This window comes from Mercenaria mercenaria, chromosome 4 (genome assembly GCF_021730395.1).
Source record: "Mercenaria mercenaria strain notata chromosome 4, MADL_Memer_1, whole genome shotgun sequence".
In the NCBI taxonomy this organism is placed as follows: Eukaryota; Metazoa; Mollusca; class Bivalvia; order Venerida; family Veneridae; genus Mercenaria; species Mercenaria mercenaria.
The window spans coordinates 94,739,958-94,762,608 of NC_069364.1; the positions used below are offsets into that span (position 1 = coordinate 94,739,958).

At 35.6% G+C, this 22,651-nt stretch overlaps 1 protein-coding gene across 1 annotated transcript; it reads left to right on the top strand.

Annotated features, from left to right (window-relative positions):
• Positions 1 to 11,207: 11,207 nt before the first annotated feature.
• On the top strand, positions 11,208 to 22,398 carry LOC128556706 (serine-rich adhesin for platelets-like). Its single transcript, XM_053542346.1, has 2 exons — positions 11,208 to 11,287; positions 12,714 to 22,398. Exons 1-2 carry the CDS (start codon positions 11,208 to 11,210, stop codon positions 22,396 to 22,398), a joined length of 9,765 nt encoding a protein of 3,254 aa, XP_053398321.1.
• The last annotated feature ends 253 nt before the right edge of the window (positions 22,399 to 22,651 follow it).

Sequence of the window (22,651 nt, forward strand, 5' to 3'; positions counted from 1 at the left end):
AAAACCTTGTGACCTCTCTAGAGGCCATATTTTTCATGAGATCTTCATGAATATTGGTGAGAATGTTCACCTTGATGATATCTAGGTCAAGTTTGAAACTGGGTCACGTGGGGTCAAAAACTAGGTCATTAGGTCTAAAAATAGAAAAACCTTGTGACCTCTCTAGAGGCCATATTTCTCAATGGATCTTCATGAAAATTGGTCAGAATGTTCAGCTTGATGATATCTAGGTCAAGTTCGAAACTGGGTCACGTGGGGGTAAAAACTAGGTCAGTAGATCTAAAAATAGAAAAACCTTGTGACCTCTCTAGAGGCCATATTTTTCATGAGATCTTCATGAATATTGGTGAGAATGTTCACCATGATGATATCTAGGTCAAGTTTGAAACTGGGTCATGTGGGATCAAAAACTAGGTCAGTAGGTCTAAAAATAGAAAAACCTTGTGACCTCTCTAGAGGCCATATTTCTCAATGGATCTTCATGAAAATTGGTCAGAATGTTCACCTTGATGATATCTAGGTCAAGTTCGAAACTGGGTCACATGCGGTCAAAAACTAGGTCAGTAGGTCTAAAAATAGAAAAACCTTGTGACCTCTCTAGAGGCCATATTTTTCAATGGATCTTCATGAAAATTGGTCAGAATGTTAACCTTGATGATATCTAGATCAAGTTCGAAACTGGGTCACGTGGGGTTAAAAACTAGGTCAGTAGATCTAAAAATAGAAAAACCTTGTGACCTCTCTAGAGGCCATATTTTTCATGAGATCTTCATGAATATTGGTCAGAAGGTTCATCTTGATGATATCTAGGTCAGGTTCGAAACTGGGTCACGTGGGGTCAAAAACTAGGTCAGTAGGTCTAAAAATAGAAAAACCTTGTGACCTCTCTAGAGGCCATATTTCTCTATGGATCTTCATGAAAATTAGTGAGACTGTTCAGCTTGATGATATCTAGGTCAGGTTCGTAAATGGGTCATGTGCCGTCAAAAACTAGGTCAGTAGGTCGAAAAATAGAAAAACCTTGTGACCTCTCTTGAGGCCATATTTTTCACGAGATCTTCATGAAAATTGGTGAGAATGTTCACCTTGATGATATCTAGGTCAAGTTTAAAAGTGGGTCACGTGCCTTCAAAAACTAGGTCATTAGGTCAAATAATAGAAAAAGCTTGTGACCTCTCTAGAGGCCATATTTTTCAATGGATCTTCATGAAAATTGGTCAGAATTTTTTATCTTGATGATATCTATGTCACATGTGCTGAAAAACTAGGTCACTTTGTCAAATAATAGAAATAACGACGTCATACTCAGTTCAACACTGGGTCATGTGGGGATAGGTGAGCGATTCAGGACCATCATGGTCCTCTTGTTATTTGGATAGTATGTGTTGTTTGGATACCCTCGTATGTTACCGTAGTGGGATTCGATCCCGATTTTCGTCGCTTTGCGACGAAAATCGGTAAGATCGATTCCCTATTATCAGGAGTACTCCTGATAGTTATTGCAACATGGCAATATAAAGGAAACGCAAATAAATTTTTATAAACTTGCAAATACCTTAGAGCTGTATGAATTGTAATTTATCTCAAAATTTTTTAAAGTTGACATAATAATTCTGTCTGATTCTAAACATCTGTCTGGTTTATTAACTGACAAGAACCGCGTATATAACGTCACTCAGATTCTTGGCACTGTATATTCACTTATCCGAATTTATGTTTGTCCAAAATTCTGTATGCTTTCTGATATTTTGCTAAATCATGGTCGATTTTTTTGCATGTTAAGCAAGTATTTGAATTGAAAAGCATAAACAATCAGTGTAGGCACTAAACTGCCTCAAAATCAAACATATCTGTTCTTTCTGATCGCTCGATAAATATTGAGGTCAGCGAAACCGAAAGACACTTTGGCAGGTGGCGCTAAAATGACGTAATTTTAAGACTGGTTTGCATATTGTTTTTTAAAAAATCCCGATCAGCGACTTTGGGGGTTATTGGATCAGTCTGAAATCATCGTGCACATGTTTTTGTAAACATTTGTCTGTGGGTATGATTTAACAGTTAATTGTTTGTCGATTATGGCAGTAGGTGATAATAATTAAAGCCTTGGACGTGTATCTCTTGATAAACAAGTGGATTATAGACAACTATCAAAATTATATTTGAAGACTAAATTATTGATTTCCGGGCTACTCGATACGAAGTTTCAAGGTAGCCCGGCGAGCACGCTCTGAAAAAATTTAGTAGCCCGGCAGAATTTTCTGGTAGCCCCCGGGCTCCGGACATGGGATTTCTGAAACCCTGATTTAACTCAGTTACTGGCTGATAATCTCCCTTGCTTTGTAAATTCATAAACAGATCTATGCAGTCGAGAGATCTGATCAATACCTATAAACCTATAAAAGGCCTGAGTGGCTGTTCTTGACAACCATAGGTATACCATTTGTCAATATAAATTGTTTCATAGATATAAATAAAGTTTATGCAAAAAAAAAAAATTGATAAGATAATTTTTAGCTCACCAGAGCACGAAGTGCTCAAGGTGAGCTATTGTGACCGGTCATTGTCTGGTCATTAGGCCAGATCAAAGGAAAATCTTGTTTACATTCTTGAGACAACATTTTAAGTTTGAATATCATGAGAATTGGTCAGAATGTTTGTCTTGATGATCTCTAATCAAGTTCGAATCTGGGTCATGTGGGGTCAAAAACTAGGTCACCCGGTCAAATTAAGGGAAAAGCTTGTTAACACTCTAGAGGCCACATTTATGACCCTATCTTCATGAAACATATTCAGAGTGTTTATCTTAATGATCTTTAGGCCATGTTCAAATCTGGGTCATGTGGGGTCAAAAACTAGGTCACTAGGCCAGATCAAAGGAAAATCTTGTTAACATTCTAGAGACCACATTTTAAGTTTGAAAGTCATGAGAATCGGTCAGAATGTTTGTGTTGTGTTATCTTGATAAAGTTCGAATATTGGTCATCTGGGGTAAAAAACTAGGTCACCCAGTCATATCAAACAAAAACTATGTGTGTGCAATAGAGGCTGTATTTTTCAATGGATATTCTTGAAATTTGATCAGAATGATCTTCTTGATGTTATCTAGGCCAGATTCGAATATATGGGTCATCTGGGGTAAAAAACTACGTCACCTGGTCAAATCAAAGATAAACCTTGTGTATGCAATAGTGGCTGCATTTTTCATTTGATGTGCATGAAACTTGGTCAGAATGTTTGTCTCCATGAAATCTTGGATGAGTTTTTAGCTTACCTGTCACAAAGTGACAAGATGAGCTTTTGTGATCGCGCGGCGTCCATCCTCCGTGCGTAAACTTTTGCTTGTGACCACTCTAGAGGTCACATTTTTCTTGGGATCTTTATGAAAGTTGGTCAGAATGTTCAGCTTGATAATATCTAGGTCAAGTTCGAAACTGGGTCATGTGCGGTCCAAAACTAGGTCAGTAGGTCTAAAAATAGAAAATCCTTGTGACCTCCCTAGAGGCCATATTTTTCAACGGATCTTCATGAAAATTGGTCAGAATGTTCACCTTGATGATATCTAGGTCAAGTTCGAAACTGGGTCACGTGCGATCAAAAAACTAGGTCAGTAGGTCTAAAAATAGAGAAACCTTGTGACCTCTCTAGAGGCCATACTTTTCAATGGATCTTCATGAAAGTTGGTCAGAATGTTCAGCTTGATGATATCTAGTTCAGGTCCGAAACTGGGTCACATGCCTTCAAAAATTAGGTCATTAGGTCAAATAATAGAAAAACCTTGTGACCACTCTGGAGGCGATATTTATCATGGGATCTGTATGAAAGTTGGTCTGAATATTCATCTTGATGATATCTAGGTCAGGTTTGAAACTGGGTCAACTGCAGTCAAAAACTAGGTCAGTAGGTCTAAAAACCGCCTCTGTAGCCTAGTGGTAGAGCGCCCACTTCGAGTGCGGGAGGTCGTGGGTTTGATCCCTGGCCGCGTCATACCAAAGACGTAAAAAATGGTACTAGTAGCTTCCGGGCTTGGTGCTCAGCATTAAGAGGATAGTGCTAGGACTGGTCAGCCCAGTGTCTTTTAAAATGTGAATGGGTTTGGGGGATCTTGTCGTGTCTATGGCGTGATATTCCAGTGAAGCAGCACTATAAATGTTGGGCTTGTGCTCACTGCTACAAGTAAACACCGTCGTTTATATGACTGAAAAATTGTTGAAAAAGACGTTAAACCCGAACACACACATACACACAATAGGTCTAAAAATAGAAAAACCTTGTGACCTCCCTAGAGGCCATATTTTTCAATGGATCTTCATGAAAATTGGTCATAATGTTCACCTTTATAATATCTAGGTTAAGTTTGAAACTGGGTCATGTGCCATCAAAAATTAGGTCAGTAGGTCAAATAATAGAAAAACCTTGTGACCTCTGTAGAGGCAATATTTTTCATGGGATTTGTATGAAAGTTGGTCTGAATATTCATCTTGATGATATCAAGGTCAAGTTCGAAACGGGGTCAACTGCGGTCAAAAACTAGGTCAGTAGGTCTACATCGTCCGTGTGTCCGTGCATAAACTTTTGCTTGTGACCACTCTAGAGGTCACATTTTTCATGGGATCTTTATGAAAGTTGTAAGAATGTTCACCTTGATGATATCTAGGTCAAGTTCGAAACTGGGTCAACTGCGGTCAAACACTAGGTCAGTAGGTCTTAAAATAGAAAAACCTTTTGACCTCACTAGAGGCCATATTTTTCAATGGATCTTCATGAAAATTGATCAGAATGTTCACCTTTATGATATCTAGGTCAAGTTTGAAACTGGGTCACATGCGGTCAAAAACTAGGTCCTTAAGTCGAAAAATGGAAAAACCTGGTGACCTCTCTAGTTTAAGATACAGCCTTGAAATTTTAATGACATACACAGTTTTGCACACCAATCGTAAAACTGAATTTCATTGACCATGAATACGACCTACTGACTATTTTATCAACAGTTTGACATTTGAAACATGTAGCTCATATTACTCAGGTGAGCGATCCAGAGTCATCATGACCCTCTTATTATCTGGGTCATGTGGTGTGGTCAAATCCAAGAAAAACGTGTTTACACTCTATGGGCCACATTTTTGATTCAGTCTTCATAAAACTTAGTCAGAATGTTTGGTATCTTTAATTTTGTATGATTTTGAATTGGGTTGTGGGTCAAAACTAGGTACTTGGTTAAAATTCAAGGAAAAGCTTGTTTACCCCTTAGAGCCTTTTTTTGTCCATTTTCAAAAACTTTTAGAATGTTAACTTTGTTTCAGAATCGGACGTGTTCAAATTTGGGGTCATTTTTGGGGAAAAAATGGGAAAGGGTCAATAAAAAAAATGCTTGCTTACACTCGGCCCAATTTTTGCTCCTCTTAATAAAAATTGGTCAAAATATTTGTCTCCATAAAATTTCGACTGGTTAAAAAAATTGGGGTCGGTTGGGTAAAAAACTAGGTCACTGGCCCAAAATCGAAGAAATATCTTGTTTACACTCTTAGAGGCCACAACTTGTTCAGAATGTTTATCTCCTTGAAAACTCGGACAAATTTGAAAACTGGGTCATGTGGTGTTAAAACTGGGTTTTTGGTCAACATTTTTTCCTGTTATGGTGTGTTACTCTGGTGAGCCACCTGGGCCATTTTGGGCCCTTTCGTTAGTTTGACTGTTCAAAGACTAAGGTTGGCTTTTGTATCTGTGTCACCATCTCCGTTGCTTTCAGGTAAAGTTTTAAGGCAACTGAGATCAGTTTATTGTAATAGCATTAAACGTTCTTGGCACTTTTCCCCCAATTTCATTGTTTCTTCTGAAAATTCTGCATAAATTTTTTCATTACCCCCACACAGTGAGAGGGAAGTTTGCTTTTTTTTTAAAGTGCGGAAAAAGTCGTATCCAAAGCGTAACCCCCATAAACTGAAATCTTTTTTTAGGGATTTTTCTAAACATTATGGTACCATATTGTTTTGAGTTTTCCTTCAGACTCTCTGCCCCCCCCCTATCCCAAAAATTAGATGGCTTGAACAAAAAGTTAGGTTTGGAATTATCTGAAAAAACAGAAATATTTTATTAAAATCAATGTTTTTCCCAACAGTCTCCCGCCCATTACCTTTCTGTTGTATTGTGCCATCGATTGATACTCAGAATTCTCCAAAAATTTATTTAGAAATCGGCTTTGACTTTTGGTATGTTGTTCTTTTTTTGCAACTTGATGTACTCTCTGTATTTTTGCGATTTTTTCTCAACGTTTTTACAAAACAGTGTGCATTTTTGTCACTGAGCAAAAAGTGCTCATGGGGCTTTTATTTTTTGGAGGGCTATTTTTCCACGTTTCTTTAAAAAAAATTCCTAAACCGCAAGCCAATTTCAACAAAATTTCCAGCAATGCTTTCTTGGATGATCCTCTTAAAAATTCTTAAAGTTCCTAACTTGCTAAAAACTTGGTTGGGTATGGGTGCTTTTCTCTTATTGCTACTTGAAAAAATTTTTAAAAAAATTTCTCAGAAATGCTAGCCCAATTTTAAAAAATAATTTCATGTAGTTCCTTAGTGCCCTCTCCAAAATCCTTAAGCCTTTGTTTTTTCTTTAAAACATTTTTTACCAGGGGCTGGGTTAGTTTTCACTTCTATGCATTATTTTTTGGGAAAACTCAGAAACAGCTGGCTTGTTTCAAAACTAATTTTTGGCATGTTTTTGGTGACCTTACCAAAATTGTTAGTCCAGCACTGAAACTCAGGTTAGCGATCTAGGGCTATCATATCATACATAAGGTCAAAGAAATGCTAACTTCTGAATTATAATGACCATCAAGGGCCAGAAACACAACGTGCCTTTGTTGTTGTTTAAAAAATTTTCAGAGATGAAAAAGTTTGAAGAGGGCCTGACTATGTTTGCAAAATTGAAGAAGGAACCCCGGCATTCGAGAGTCCGAACAAACGGAAAATCCGTTAAAAAAAATTTAGAAAAAACTTTTCCCGTTTGTTAATCATGTAAGGGAGAAATTTAAAAGAAAAGAGAAAGAACTTAACCTTTAAGGTGAGTACTTCCCTCTGTATTATTTTAAAAATATTTTGTAGTGAGGAAGGTTATGAAATAAGTAGGTTTATCCCAGTAAACAAATGTGAAGTTTTTGTTACACAGTGGTTATGGTCACTGACTTTTATTGAGTTGCCCCTCTTGTTGGAAATAAGATTGTGCTACCCAAATGCTAGCATGTGCCTTATATAATGCCCAAAGGGGCACACAGGGTCTTCCTCCACACTGTCAAAGCTGGAAAGGCAATGGTGACCTGAACTATTGGTGCCACTAAAAAAAAGAAAAAGATTTTGTGAGATGCTTACTGTGTCGTCAGTGGTTTTCTGACAAATGCAAAAATTTTAAAGTAAGCTATTTTTGGTCACTTGTCAACTTCTTGTGGTTTTTTAAAGTTTCTTCAAATGACTCAGGAAATTTATGAAACTTAAGAATAGTCTGCTTCCAAAGTTGTTCATGCAGTTCATGCAGTTCCGCTCTAGTATTCATTTTACAGGAACGTTCTTTAGATGGTCTTTATCAAGATGTTCAAATTTTAGTTGTTTTCTTGGCTCAAAAAAGGATCTTCGAAAACCCCAGTTCGCTCAAAACTCATCATTGGTCCAAACCTTTTTTTATTATTGTATATTTTTCGATCTGTAGGCTAGAAAAACCGTAATGGAAACTCTGAACCCCCGTTGGGCCTTAGCTTAATTTAATGTAAATTTTACACCTGATGGGTCGAAAGACAAATTTTTTGCCCCCAAATCTTTTCCCTGATGCAAAACAAATTTGCACCTTATTTTGTTACTTTCCCCGACGAAAGTCGGGGATTAGTTTTGGCGTTGTCCCTCTTTCCCTCACTCGTCTTTTTGGGGCCCTCCCTCCCGGGGCCATATCTTGGAAAGGTTAGGATATTTATTTAAAAACTTTTATACTTTTCACCGCTATGGTTCTTTCGGCCCCTCAAGTTTTGTCAGTTACCCAGTAACCCAGAGTTAGGCCCCTTGAAATTTTAGTGTTAACTTATTGGCAAAAAATATGGCAATTTCTGCATCATAATTTTTATATTTTTGACCTAGAATATGAAACTTAAAAAAGAATTTAGATCAACCCTAAGTGGTTGTGTACACCATTTCTTTGGATTTTTTTGAAATTAAAAGTTTTTGCCTTTAATTTTATAAAAATTTTACATATTTTTACAAAAAATTACCATTTGGTAGAAATTTAATAAATTTCTTTCATTTTTTTCCATGAAATTTATTGTAAAAAGTGAAGTTTTGTCCCCAACCCCGGGCACCCCCTTCCTTGATCACACACCCCTCCCCTTCCCCCCACCCCCCCCAAAAAAAAAAAAAAAAAAAAGCATTCCTTATTTTAGATTTTTTCAAACAAACTTCATGTACATGTTCACCACTTTGAGATTATGGGGCCCATCAAGTTTCAGACAGATTGCCCAAGTAACACCAGAGTTATGGCCCTTAGAAGTTTCTAGTGTTAACTATATAGGGTACTATAGATATGGCAATTTCTGCATCATAACTTTTGATATATTTGACCTAGAACTATGAAACTTTAACAGAATTTAGAGCACTATAATGTGGTTGTGCACAGACAATTTTGTACAGATTTCTTTTGTAACTTCACTGTTATTGCTCTTTAATTGTCTAAAAATCCACATATTTGTACATAACAAACTTACCATTTGGCAGAATTTCATTAAATTTCTTTCATTCTCTTCTGTGAACATTTATTATAAACATGTGAAGTTGCGCACCCACACCTGGTCACCCACTTGCCTTGGTCACACCCCCTCCCCCTCCCAACCCCACTCCTTACCCACCAAAAAAAAAAAAATTTTTTTTTTTTTTTTATTTCTTATTTTAGATTTTTTTCAAACCTTCCAAGTTGTACCATTCCCCCGCCTCACTTCTCCACCCAGTCATGCCCACCACTGATCATGCATCCTCTCTCCCCCCCCCCCCAACTTCACCCTTTTACCCTTTTTTTTTTTCATTTTTTAGCTCGACTATTCGAAGAATAGTCTAGCTATTCTACTCACCCTGGCGTCGGCGTCGGCGTCACACCTTGGATAAGTTTTTGCATGCAAGTACATACAGCTATCATTTAAAGGCATATAGCTTTGAAACTTATTTATTCTTTTTCTAGGTCAATTACCAACCTCACTGGGTCAAGTTCCATAACTCTAACATGTATTTTGAGCAAATTATGCCCCCTTTTGGACTTAGAAAATTCTGGTTAAAGTTTTACATGCAAGTTACTATCTCCAAAACTAATGCAGATATTGAATTGAAACTTCACATGTGTCTTTGGGGTTATAAAACTAGTTGATAGCACCAAGTCCCATAACTCTGACCTTCATTTTGGCCAAATTATGCCCCCTTTTGTACTTAGAAAATTCTGGTTAAAGTTTTGCGTGCAAGTACATACAGCTATTACTAAAAGGCATATAGATTTGAAAATTATTTTTTCTTTTTCTAGATCAATTACCTACCTCACTGGGTCAAGTCCCATAACTCTGACATGTATTTTGGCCAAATTATGCCCCCTTTTGGACTTAGAAAATTCTGGTTAAAGTTTTACGTGCAAGTACATACAGCTATTACTAAAAGGCATATTGATTTGAAACTTATTTTTTCTTTTTCTAGATCAATTACCTACCTCACTGGGCCAAGTCCCATAACTCTGACATGTATTTTGAGCAAATTATGCCCCCTTTTGGACTTAGAAAATTCTGGTTAAAGTTTTACATGCAAGTTACTATCTCCAAAACTAATGCAGATATTAAATTGAAACTTCACATGTGTCTTCAGGGTTATAAAACTAGTTGATAGAATCAAGTCCCATAACTCTGACATGTATTTTGGGCAAATTATGCCCCCTTTTGGACTTAGAAAATCCTGGTTAAAGTTTTGCGTGCAAGTACATACAGCTATTACCAAAAGGCATATAGCTTTGAAACTTATTTATTCTTTTTCTAGGTTAGTTACCAAACTCACTGGGTCAAGTTCCATAACTCATAACACGTATTTTGAGCAAATTATGCCCCCTTTTGGACTTAGAAAATTCTGGTTAAAGTTTTACATGCAAGTTACTATCTCCCCAAAACTAATGCAGATATGGAATTGAAACTTAACATGTTTCTTCGGGGTTATTAAACTAGTTTATAGCATCAAGTCCCATAACTCTGATATGCATTTTGGTCAAATTATGTCCCGTTTCGAACTTAAACTCTTTTGATATTTAACATTTTGGGTAATAATTTCCTGCTTCTGTGACAATATTTCGAATAGTCGAGCTTGGCTGTCTTACGGACAGCTCTTGTTTTCATTTTCAATCAATATTTATAATCAACATGTGAAATGTTGTTTCCTCTCCCGTTCCCCTGCACCCCCACCCCCGAAAGAAATAAATATATACATATATCTATATAGATATATATATTTCCATTCCTTTTATTTATTTATTTTTTTTTTTTTTTTTTGTTTAAATGTTCAAACCGTCAACATGTTAAGTTGTGACTGCACAAGGCTTGCCCTCAGCCGTGTTCAAGATATCTTACTTGTGTTTTCTTAAGGACATCTGTTCTTTTAAGTTCAAATGTACATGTTAAACAGCAACACCTGGTGCCAAACCACTCAAAGACAATATTTCGTTCCAGTTAAACTTCAAGCTCACATTTCAATTAACTGCATTTAATTTTAAAAGCTAAGCTTATTACAGTAAGCATATCCCATTCAAACTGAATTCTATAGTCAGGATCAAAGTATCACACATTTATTATGTACTCTTTAATTAAACATTTAAACATTTGTTTTCTGTTAAATTGATTTTGACTAATGAAATTATTTGCTTCTTATTAACATCAACTTTTTGCCAGATATATCTTTTTGCCATTACTCACCACAAACCCTTTCGGCGGGGGGATACCAATTCATCGAATTTGCTTCTTGTTACAGTTTTGTTCGGCGTGCATAATTTTAGCACGTTGTGAAATTAATACCTGTATAAGCCAAGCAAATTTAATTAGACTGATTGTCGTTCACTTTAATGTTTTAATTAATGAATTGTGTGTCAAATCTGAGTAAAGGATGTCTGTATTTTACTTTAACTTTAAGTAGGGCTGATTGCTTACACATTTCCAAAATTGAAATATGCAAGTTGAACTACTTGGTGAAGGACCAGCTAAGTTTGCTACTGGAAAACAAGTAATTAAAAGAAAATTAGACAGTCTGTTTGTTTTTTCTGAACGTTTATAGTTTTAGGTGCTACAAAGTCAAATGTGCTTTGAAGCTAAATGTGCTTGTCTATTTGTTTAGATGAAAGTGTTAATATGCATGTGTAAAATTATTTAAAAAAAATTATATTTAGATAAAGTTTTTTATTTCCTCTTTATCAGAATGAAATCTGACAATTTATAATACATTTCCAGTTTAGAAAGTGGTCAACTATGTCATACATGCCATGTGCGTACTTTACGAGAGCTCTGTGTATAAACAAAGATGGCCGCCATACTGATGGCTTGAACTACCGATCTCGAACTCGTTTTCATGGACCCTTCAAATTCGAGCCAACGAGAGTCGACTGTATTCAGATTCATCAAAATTCTTGGCTACCAGTTTCCTTCTATGTATAGAGTGGATAGTGGAAACTTAAAAAAATCTTGCCTGATTGTTAAATAATTTCACACAAATATTTCTTGGATGACCTACCAATGTTGTCCAAATAGTCAGATTTGTAAAAATAAGCCATGGCCAACAGAAGTGGTCTTATTTCCATATGCATGTACATGTATGTATGTTTAAGGTGAAACCATTAAAAATCTTGTAGTCAAGAACTGCATGCACAATTATAAAATAATTTTGTACAAATCTTTCTTAAGTGACCCCTTATCAAAATTGTTCAAATTATTCTCATTTTTCAAAAACATGACTGCAAGAGCTTGACAAAAAAAATCTTTAAACATCATTACTTAAAATGTTCTGGTTTGTCAAAAAATGTGTTGCTAAAGCTAAAAGAAGAAAAATCCTGAAAAACAATTTCCTGTAAAATAACTAGATGGATTGAAATAATTTCACAAAAATGTTTCTTGGATAACCATCTATTAAATATTAAAGCCATCTTGTATGTGAAAGAAACAACAATAAACAAAAACATGGAAGATGTAGTTTTCCCTATGGCTTTATGGAGAGCTTTGACAGTCTTCTCATCTTATTCAGCACGCAAGATTTCAGAAGAATTTAGCATAAATGTTTCCTCTGTGGCCGAGTGGTTAAGGTATTTGACTTCGAATCACTTTACCGATGTGGGATTGAGTCTCACTCGGGGTGCTGAATTCTTCGTGTGAGGAAGCCATCCAACTGGCTTATAGAAGGTCGGTGGTTCTACCTAGGTGCACGCCCTTGATGAAAAATACACGGAGGGGCACCTGTGGTCTTCCTCCACCATCAAAGCTGGAAAGCCGCCATATGACCTATAATTGTGTCTGTGTGACATAAAACCCAACAAAGAAAGGGGAGTTTCCTGCTATACCTGTTAAGTTGTGAAACTCTAGTGACTGATATAGAGCCATCATTGCCATCTTGTTGTAACTTTATCTTTGGATAAATTTGTCAAATTTTCTGTTTAATACTGTTTTCTTTCTGATGTTCTTTTTGCAGAAAACAGTTGTCAAATAAGAAGCAAAGAACACCAGGAAGGTTCAGAAGTCCAAGGGACACTACTGCTGATAAATCAAGTTTTACCTCAATAGATTCTGACTTTGATCCTCTCTATGTGTCTAGTCCAGGACAGAAGGTTGCTGGATTTGAGGACAAATCTCCAAGGAAATACCATAAAGATTTAGGCAGGTCTTCAGGAAGTGGTAATAATTCCACAGACAAAAAGAAAAATGATAGAGAGGATAAAGAAAGGCACCGGAGAAGGAGAAGTAAATCTGTTGATAAAGAAAAAAGCGACAGAAGTAAAAAATATGATGAAAGAGATAAAATAAGACGATCCTTGCAAACTCGAAGCCCCAAAAGAAATAGCAAATATGAAAGTGAAACATCTAGTCCAGATAAAAGGCACAGTAGGTCAGAACATGTGTCCAAAAGCAAACAAACTCTTGCAAAATATGTAGTAAGTGATGAAATAGATAAGGACAGAAAGAATTTTGATGATAGAGATAGGTTAAGAAGTGAAAGACACAGAGAAAATGAAAGTGAAAAAAGAAAAAGAAAGAAACAAAGTGATGAAAAAGTGCATGAAGATGACAGCGGTAGATCTGGTGCGAAAATTACTTTAAAGCATAATGGTGATGAGAATGAAGACTATGTAGTATCAGGTACAAAAGACTCAGGGAAAGAAACGAATGTTAAAATAGATCTCAGAGAAAAATTAAGACTGAAAAGGTTGGCATGTGACAAAAAATCAGATTCACTACAGACTAGTGATAAAGATCAGCCATCATTAACCACCTCCTCAAAAAGAAATGCACAAGATCAAGTCAATGCATTGCAGTTAAAAACTGTTCATGATTTAAATGTTTTAACTTGCTATAGCGCATCTTCCAGTTCTGTTTCCAATTCTAAAGAAAATGAGCATAGAAGAAAGGGAATAGTAAAAGGAAAAGAGGACTTAAATGCAGAAAAAGAGTTTCTTGAAAAATTAAAGATATCAATCAAAAAGAGTGATAGCTGTGCAAGTAAGACTTCAAATGATACGCGTTCAGGCAAGAACAAGAATAAAGATAGTAAGGTGAAAAATGAAAAACATTTATCTCGAGACATTGTAAGTTATTCAGATGTGAGCCATGAAGTTTCTGATGCTGAAAGCATCACAGATGTTGATAAAACAATTTCTAGTGAAAAATATTTTACAGCTTCAGTACTTTCTAGTCATAAATCTGCATTTGAAACACCGGATCTAAGTGAAATGAACGAAACATTAAATGAAGAATCATGCGGTGTATTTTCAAATTCTGATGTTGATATGGAGAGTGATAACGTATCTAAAGATGATAATGCTGTCATGGGCAACATTGAAAATACATCTGTCAACAAGTCAAATGACACGGAAGTTGATGCTGAATCTGTAGATGAAAACAAATCAAAAACTATTCTGCCAAGGAAAAATGACCACGTAAATGTTGTTAATAACGTAGACTCTGAATTTAACAGGAAGGCAATTCCAAATACTGTCATGAATAAAGGTGCAAAACATCAAAACAGTTACAGAGAAAAGGCTGCAAACATTTCACAAACAGAAATTTTGGAGAAAGCTTTAACCAGTGCTGTTACGCAGAATGATAAAAGAGAATGTTTTGAACATGAAGAAACAATTGTTGAAAATTCTGTCGAAAGGAATAGTAGTCCAAGAAAAAAACATAAAAACGTAGAAGCTGGAAAAAATGAACTTGTATGTGTTAATATTCTGGACAAAGAAATTGAAGCAATGGAAATACAATCCACTATGAATGAAGACATTGGTGGAAATAACTGTAAATTGCAAGCAGTTGCCAAAAGAAAAACAGAAAGTGAAGTACATCAAAAATGTTTGAATGATGAGAAAGAATATGGTAATGAAGGTTTTGGTGACACTGTTAATACTAATTCTGAAATGTCAAGCTCGGCAAAAAAGAAAGTGTCACCTGACACTGCCAGAAGGAGATCAGCAAGGCTTTTGTCTAAATCAGAATCCTTACTCGATACTGGTAATTTTAGTGTGAATACTGATAATGTCTGTGATGCTGAAGTTGTAACTCAAAAAAGGTCAGAGGAAAATGATTCTGTAAATAACACTTCAAGTGCTGGTGAAACTGAACCAGAAATTAGCACAACTGAAAATAATTGTGTCAGAAAGTTGCAACGTTCAGACTCGAAGAAGGGAAAAAAGAAGCGAGTACGTAGATGTGTTACATCAGAGACTATTTCATGTGTAACATCTGTATCAGACAGTGCTTCAGACATTTTCAATGGTATCGGTGATGAAACAGAAGAATTGAATAATAGTACTGATGATGCAGATACATCAGAAGACACTTTTAGTTCTGAAAGCAGTGGTAAATTACAGAATCTTGTGTGCACAGATGAAAATTGTACAATCAGAATGAGACATTTACATCCAAAATCTGCTGATAAAAAGTTAATATCACCTGTGTTACAGAACGAAAAGCAACCAAGTACAGATGGAGAAATAGACAAAAATTTGAAAGAAGGGGTATTATACAATACACATTGTGTGGAAATGGAAAACACTGACTCTGATAAGTTAGAAAGTGATTATGGTAATGAACTGTTAAAATCTGTCAATCTAGACACTGAATTAAAAAATATACATGCAAGAACTACCAACAAAGCAAGAAAAGGGACAATAGAACTTACAGCTGAAGAAAGTGCCGGTGGAAGAAGTATTAGTTCATCTTCTAGTATTTCTGGGTCCAGTTCATCTTCTAGCTCATCAGGCAGTGGATCATCTTCAGGTAGTTCAGACTCAGAATCAGAATCAGAATTCTCAGGCATGGAACAAGAAAATATTGCAGCAAAAGGTAATACTAAAACTTCAGAAAATGCTCCTGCAGAAGTTATTGAAAATACTGAAACTGGCAAACATGTAGAAGACAGAAATATGGAGTCTGATATGCCTGCTGTAACAACTACAGATAAGAAGCAACACGAAAACGATAATAATTGCAGAAATTTTACTACTCTACAGACAGTGAAAATATGTGATAATTTTAATGCAAATAAACAAGAGTTGCAACTTGCCAATGAAGATATAAATCAGTTAGGTACTAAAGAGGATAATGTAAAAGAGGGTGAAGTAGAGGAACCAGTTGAAATGGATGTTACTTCTGAGCCAGAAAGTATGGACATAGGTTGTAACAGGCATAGTACTGAATGTGACCAGGGAAAACTTGCAGATGAACATGTGTCTAGTAGTCAAGTAAGCTTAGCTAATGGAAATGAGGACATTTCTGGTCATAATGTAAGCTCAGCTTTTTTTCCAAATGAAAAGAATCAGACTGCTGAATCATCTGTCAAAGAGAATGTTGAAATTAATAGACCAGTTGTTACTGACATTAAGAATAAAGGGATTCCATATGGAAATGACACTGAATTATCCAAAGAAACTGTAAAAGAAGATTATAAAGTCGGAAGTGGTTTGAAAGACAAAAGAGAATTTGAAAATATTCAGAGTTCAACTGTAAATGGTAGGAAATGTAACAATAATGAGAAAGACAAAACTTCAGAAGTGGTGAATGAATTAGCTGCAGAAGAACAGAACGACTTACCCGATTCTGGAAATAGTAAAGATTCAGGAATGAAAGTGAGTTACAATAAAAATGTTACATCAGAAAATGAATCTGAAGGAAGTTTTGGTTCAAATATCATGTCAGAGAGGACTGATTCTTTGCAGTCAGGAGATGAATCAGAAGATTCAGACGATTCATCAGGCAGTTCTTATACGGGTGAAAGTACATACTCAACATCAGATGAAAGTGGAACTGGCTCCTCTTGGGAAACTTATAGTTCAGATTCAGATTCTGAAGAAGAAGGTGCAATAAAAGAACATTTTGTAGATAAAAATGGAATAGGTAACAAAAATGAAAGTCAAACAAGAGGTTCTCAAAGTGTTGAAGTGAAATCGGATACAATTTGCATTGAGAAAGAAGATGTACACAATAAAGAGAATTCATCAATTGAAAGTATGTGTGTCAACCAGAATGAAAAATTGTCAACAGTTGAAGTTAGACAAGAAAATGATTCAAATAGGGAAATTCATCAACAAAATGAAATAGTACCATGCAATGAAATGCAAATGGAAGTTGATGAATCTGAGAAAAACATGAGTCAAGCTACCTGTTCCATGGAAACATCTGATTCCACAAAATGCAGTAGTAATCCTACTATCAGTTCAAGTTCATTGAAAAATACATCATATGGACAAGAAAAAGTAACCTCTTTGTCACAGTTAAAGACACCAGAAACTGTAAAAACTACAAAAAATGTACCAGGACCTTCACCAGACAGGTCTAATTTATTACAGTGTTTGTTGAACTGTGTACAGAAGGAGTTTAAAGGTAAAGAGTCTATGCTTGATGCAACTGCTGCTGAGCAACAGAAAATTGATCCTGATATACATGAAAATTCCAAAACTACTGAAAGTAGTGAAGTAAGTTGTTCAGCACATGTTGTAAACAATATGGAAATGGTCAGTGCAAATTCAGGTGCGAAAACTGAATCTTGCCAAATGATAAACACTGGTTCTGAAAATTGCTTAGCAATTGAAAACAAGGAAGAAGTAACAAGTGAGAAATCAAAGGAAATTTCTGGTGTATCTTCAGATTCAGATAAAAAAGAACAGGAGGAAATGATAGTAGATACTGAACATGGAGAAAATATCTTTGGTAACAATTTATCAGTATCATCTGATGAGTCTGACTCGGGAGAATCAAGTTCAGGATCAAATACACATCCAACTGATTGCTCAACTTGTTCATCTTACTCAGGATCCTCGACTGAAAGTGGTAGTGACACAGAAAGTGATGTGGATTGTAGAAAAGAAAAAGGAATTACTGATACTAATAAAGACCAAAATGTAGTGAAAGGGAATAAAGATGTTGGAAATTTAAAATGCCAGGAAGTGACAGTTCAAAGTGATATTTCTGAAATTAAAGATTGTACTGAAATGAGTAATGAAATTGAAAAAAATTCGGTGGTCAGAAATGAGAAAGCAAATGGAATTGTGAATGATATAACTGGGGAAACATTAAGTATAAAACCTTGCTCAGACAACCCATATTGGATTGCAGATGAGTTACCATCATTTTTACTGCCTGAAGATTCATCTGAAAGCGCTAATGAAAACAAAGGAAAAGAAAGTAAGGAGTTACCAGCAAAGTCATCACCAGTAACTGAAGGTTCTACGCCAGTTACTCCTGCTGTGAAATTTACAAATCTTAGTCCTAATAAAAATAAAGGCTTAAGTGCTGATCATAAAGCTGTGTCCTGTCTTCAGCCTACCACAGGAAAGAAAACCACTGCTTTAGGAGTTATTTCCTCAGTAGTACAAGTTGAAAAGCTGCCTATTGCTGAGTCTAAAATGAGCAAAACTGCAGAAACAACTGTGCCTAAGTCTGAAGACGTAGGGCATTCTAAGGAAATTACTAAATTTGAAAATAAATCAGAAAATTTGTCTGATAATGTGACAAGCAATTCAAGTCACAAAAGTCAATCAGTTCCATTAGAAGGAACAAAGAAATCTTCATCAAAGTCAAGTGCAAAGGTGGTGAGGCCAGCAGAAACAAACGGAAGTAATAAAAAGAAACAGGAAAATGATAAAACATCTAGTGAGTTGGGAGATAAAGAAAGAAATGTGAAATCTAAAGGGCAGCAGAAAAAAGATAAAAAAGAGGAAAGAGATAATTTGACGAGTAGGAAAGTTCAGAAAGAAAAGGCAGAGGAAAACAAAGAAAAGGTTGGAACTAAGGAAAACAAAGAAAAGGCTAATGCTAAAGGAAAGAAAGAACAAGCTAAGGAAAAGAAAGAACAGGTTACAGAAAACAAACAAAAGGCTAAGGGAAACAAACAAAAGATTGAGGCTAAGGAAAAGAAAGAAAGGGCTGTGGCTAAGGGAAAAAATGAACTGGCTAAGACAAAGAAAGAACAGGCTATGGAAAACAAAGAAAAGGCTAATGAAAACAAAGAAAAGACTGAAGCTAAGGAAACAAGAGAAAAGAATGTGACTAAGGAAAACAAAGAAAAGGTTGGGGCTAAGGAAAGTGTTAATAATCTGTTAAGGAGAAGTCCTAGAAAAAAGCCGTCACAGTTATCAGTTGTAGATTCTAGAACCAATCAAACTTGTAGAGTTGAAAAGAAGAACACATCTGAATCAATATCTGAAAGAACAAGTCCAAAGAAAAGAAAAGATGATCAGAAAATGAATGTCATGAAGACTAGTATCAGAAGCAGAGACAAAAAGTTGGTTGATAAAAAGGGGTATGCTAGTAAATCAGAAAGTTATATTGACAAACAAAAACAGATTGATAAAGAATGTGTAGTTCTTCTTTGTAGAAGTTCATCAGATGTGCAAGAAGAAACTGTTGATATATCAAGGAACATTTCTTGTAATAACAAAGAAGTCAAAACAAATGAAAATAAACATGATGAAATAGAGACCAGTGTTAAAGTTACGAAGAAAAATCCAGTTGAATGTTTGCTTGAAGAAAAAATAAAGAAAAATTCAGAAACAGCATCTGTTGGTATTAAGAAGACTTCTAAAGGAGAGGGAAGTAATTCTAAACAGTTGTGTAAAGAGAAAGATAGTAATTTAGCTAAGTGTCATTTCCGTGATACTACAAGAGAACTGTCAGAAAAAATAATGAAATTGAAAGTTGAGCAGAACATGCTGAAAAAAGAGCTTGCAGAAAAGCAAAGACGGGAGAATGATTCATTGAAATTGAAAATAACAATACCAAAACCATATGATATAAGATCAAGTAAGGAAACTAAAGAAAATATGATGAAGGGCAAAGTTCCTGTTCCAGGTTGTAGTAAGTCTGGAAAAACTCTGCCACTCAGAGTTGCTACAGCAACAAATGGACATGATGATTTGAAAAGTAAAAGTGGTGTAACAAAGACAGGAGCTTTGAACCGGAATGAAAATTTGACATTTGAAGAAAAGTTGAGTGATTATGAAGGACATTTAAGTAAGTCAAAATCAGTAAGTAAAATGGCAAAGAAGAGTGTTGTGGACCCCTCACTGTCTTTAACAGTTCAAACAGCATCGCTGAAAACATTCACAATACCAAAGGTGATTGGTGATAGGAACTGTCATAATGAAAGAAAAAAGGATGCTAGAGTTCCGAAAAGTAAAAGTGAGTCATCGGTACCCAGAAAAACCAGCTCATACATGAGCAGTACAAGTGGGAAAAGACATGTTGAAAGTAAGACTAGTAGCAGTGCAAGAAATAAAAATAGCACCTCAAAGTCTGATACTGGCAAAAGTAAAATACAGCAAATGAAACCCAATAAAAGGTATATAATTAGTGACTCTGAATCAAGTATGTCCAACACAGATAGTGAAAGTGAATCAGATTCTGGTAAATCAGAAGATAGTGATGCTATTGTAAAAGCTATATTTGGCAGTAGTGATTCGTCGGGAAATAGCAAGAAATCGGTAACACTTGCTGATTTACGTCAAACAAGGAGTAGTGAAGACACTGAGGACATTGTCAAAGACACGTCACAAGACAATACAATAAAACCAAATGGAAATGAAGGTATTAACAAGGATAAAGAATTTGAAACACACCCTGATAGTGAAAAGCCAGAGAAAAGCAAGAATAAGGATATAGGAAGGCAAAACTGTAAAACATCAGTTGATGGCACTAAAGAAAGCAAAAGTATCCAATCACTTCATAGTAAATGTTCCGAGAGGAGAGACAAGACAAAAGATATCATTAAATGCCACAAGAAAGTTAATACAAAAACAGGTCACTCACTTCAGGATGAGAATGTAAAACAAAACCCTATTAGTAAGAAATCAGACAAAACAAAAGGGAAAGAAAAAACTGATTCTTCAAATAATGACCATGGTTTAAGAAAATCACCAAGAATCAAAGCTGGGCAAAGTCTTTACAAAATGCTTTCAAAGATGAGTGAAAATCAAGATTTAAGAGATAAATGTAGTGTTCAAGAATTGAGAAGGTCATGTAGAACTCCGACAAAGTCGGAGAAGGTAAGAAGCAATAGTAAAAATGAAGTTAGATATTTTGAAATATCAGACAAAAACCCTATTCTGAGTAAAATTGTCAGCCCAAAGAAGCCAAAACTTAACATTCATATTGATAAAGGTTCACACCACTCTAGCAGGAGTGATAGTAATTCCAGTGATCTGAAAAAACATACACAAAATAAAACTCAAAAAGAAAACAAGGGAGTTCCGATTTTACTTTTGGAGGAGAACACAATGGATGGTATAGATTACCATGATGATGTCACACTTGACATAGACATTGGCAATCATGCAACTGAAAATGATGTAGAGGAAGGAGAACACAGTAAGGATGATTCAGGTGGAAACTCTGATACTGATCAAAGTGTTGAAGAAGGGGAACTTAGTGATTCAGAAGAAGATGATGAAATTGACTCTTCGGAACATAGAAAAACTAGAGAAGTTGTTGATAAATCCATTGAAGTTACACCTGAAAAGCAGAAAATAACATCAAATAAAGACAGTGCAAGTAGAAGTAAAATCAGTCCAGTAAAATTTCTGGTATCACCTGAAAAACAGTCTAGTTATGATGGTGAATCATCTTGTAAATGTAGTAAGAGAGACTGCATTCATTCACGACTTAATATCAGTGACTGGAAAAGAAGGAAAAGATATAGAAGTGATTCTGATTCATGTAGTGATAGCAGTTTATCCAGGCAAAAAATCAGAATTCGGCATGAGCACACATCGGTCAGAAAAAGATCTAGATCTCATGATAGAATAGATAGTCCAGATACAAGGAGACGCGACAAGGCGGACCGAAAATTACCAGTACGCTCACATAGAAGATCACCACCCAGACAAAAACAGCATTCAAGATCCAGGTCAGCCTCCCCATTAAAAAGAAGGCGAAAGAGATCTAGATCTCTGTCACCTGCAAAATCAAGATTTGTTAGGAAAGAAAGAGAAGTACAGAAATCAAGACACCGATACAGAAATGAATCAGATGTTGAGTCCCCAAGGTTAAATAGAAGATACAGAACTAGTTCAAAAGAACGTTCACCAAGTACAGGCAGATCTTATCATAGAAGAGATAGATCCCGCAGAGGAAGTAGTTCAGGAAGTGCCACAGATTTTCCAAGAAAGAGATCCATTCGGAAAAAATACCACTCAGATAAAACTGATGAAGATTTGTCCTCTGACAAGTGTAAAGAGAAAGAAACAGATCAAAAATGTTTATCTGATAACACTTATGATGAAAGTAGTGATGAAGAAAATGAAAGGTTTTCAAAATTGAAATCAGAAAAGTCGAGAGGAAATCGAAAGGAGAGACATCCTCATGAAAAATCAAATAGGTCAGAAAGTGGAAGAATCAGACACAGTGATAGAAAACATTCTCATGTAAGTTCAGGATATAATGATAGAGGAAGACATAGGTCAAGATCATTGACTCCTGTTCGTAGACGTAAGCGTTTTAGGTCGGAATCAGGATCTGAAGTTGAGTCAGACAGAGTTGAAGTTACTGGCAAGAAAAGTGTTGGGAAAAAATGTGAGAATACTGAAAGTCCCAGACATAAAAGATCAAGAACTGGCAACAGTTGCACAGACAGTTCAAATGAAAACTTTGATAAGTCAAGGAAAAGATAGTAAGCAGTGTGCCTGTTCAAATATAAGTCTTAGCAACAGTATTAGAAATGTTTTCTTGAATATGAAGCAGTATACAGCCATAGTAAAGATTAGTGATCTTTTTTTACTATAATGAATTTATTGTCCTTCATTTCCTAAATAATCAGATGTATTTGGTAGAAAGCTGTGAAGCACATCATTTAATATATATATATGCAACAACCTGTTCCGTTATACTCTGATATAATTTTTTAGCCCTGCTATTTTCGTCTAG

Bases quoted from the DNA above. Each gene is read 5' to 3' on its own strand.
- LOC128556706 (XM_053542346.1), top strand. From the start codon at position 11,208: ATGCAAGTTGAACTACTTGGTGAAGGACCAGCTAAGTTTGCTACTGGA. The intron at 11,288-12,713 runs GTTTGTTTTTTC...TTCTTTTTGCAG, and splicing joins AAAAGAAAATTAGACAGTCT to AAAACAGTTGTCAAATAAGA.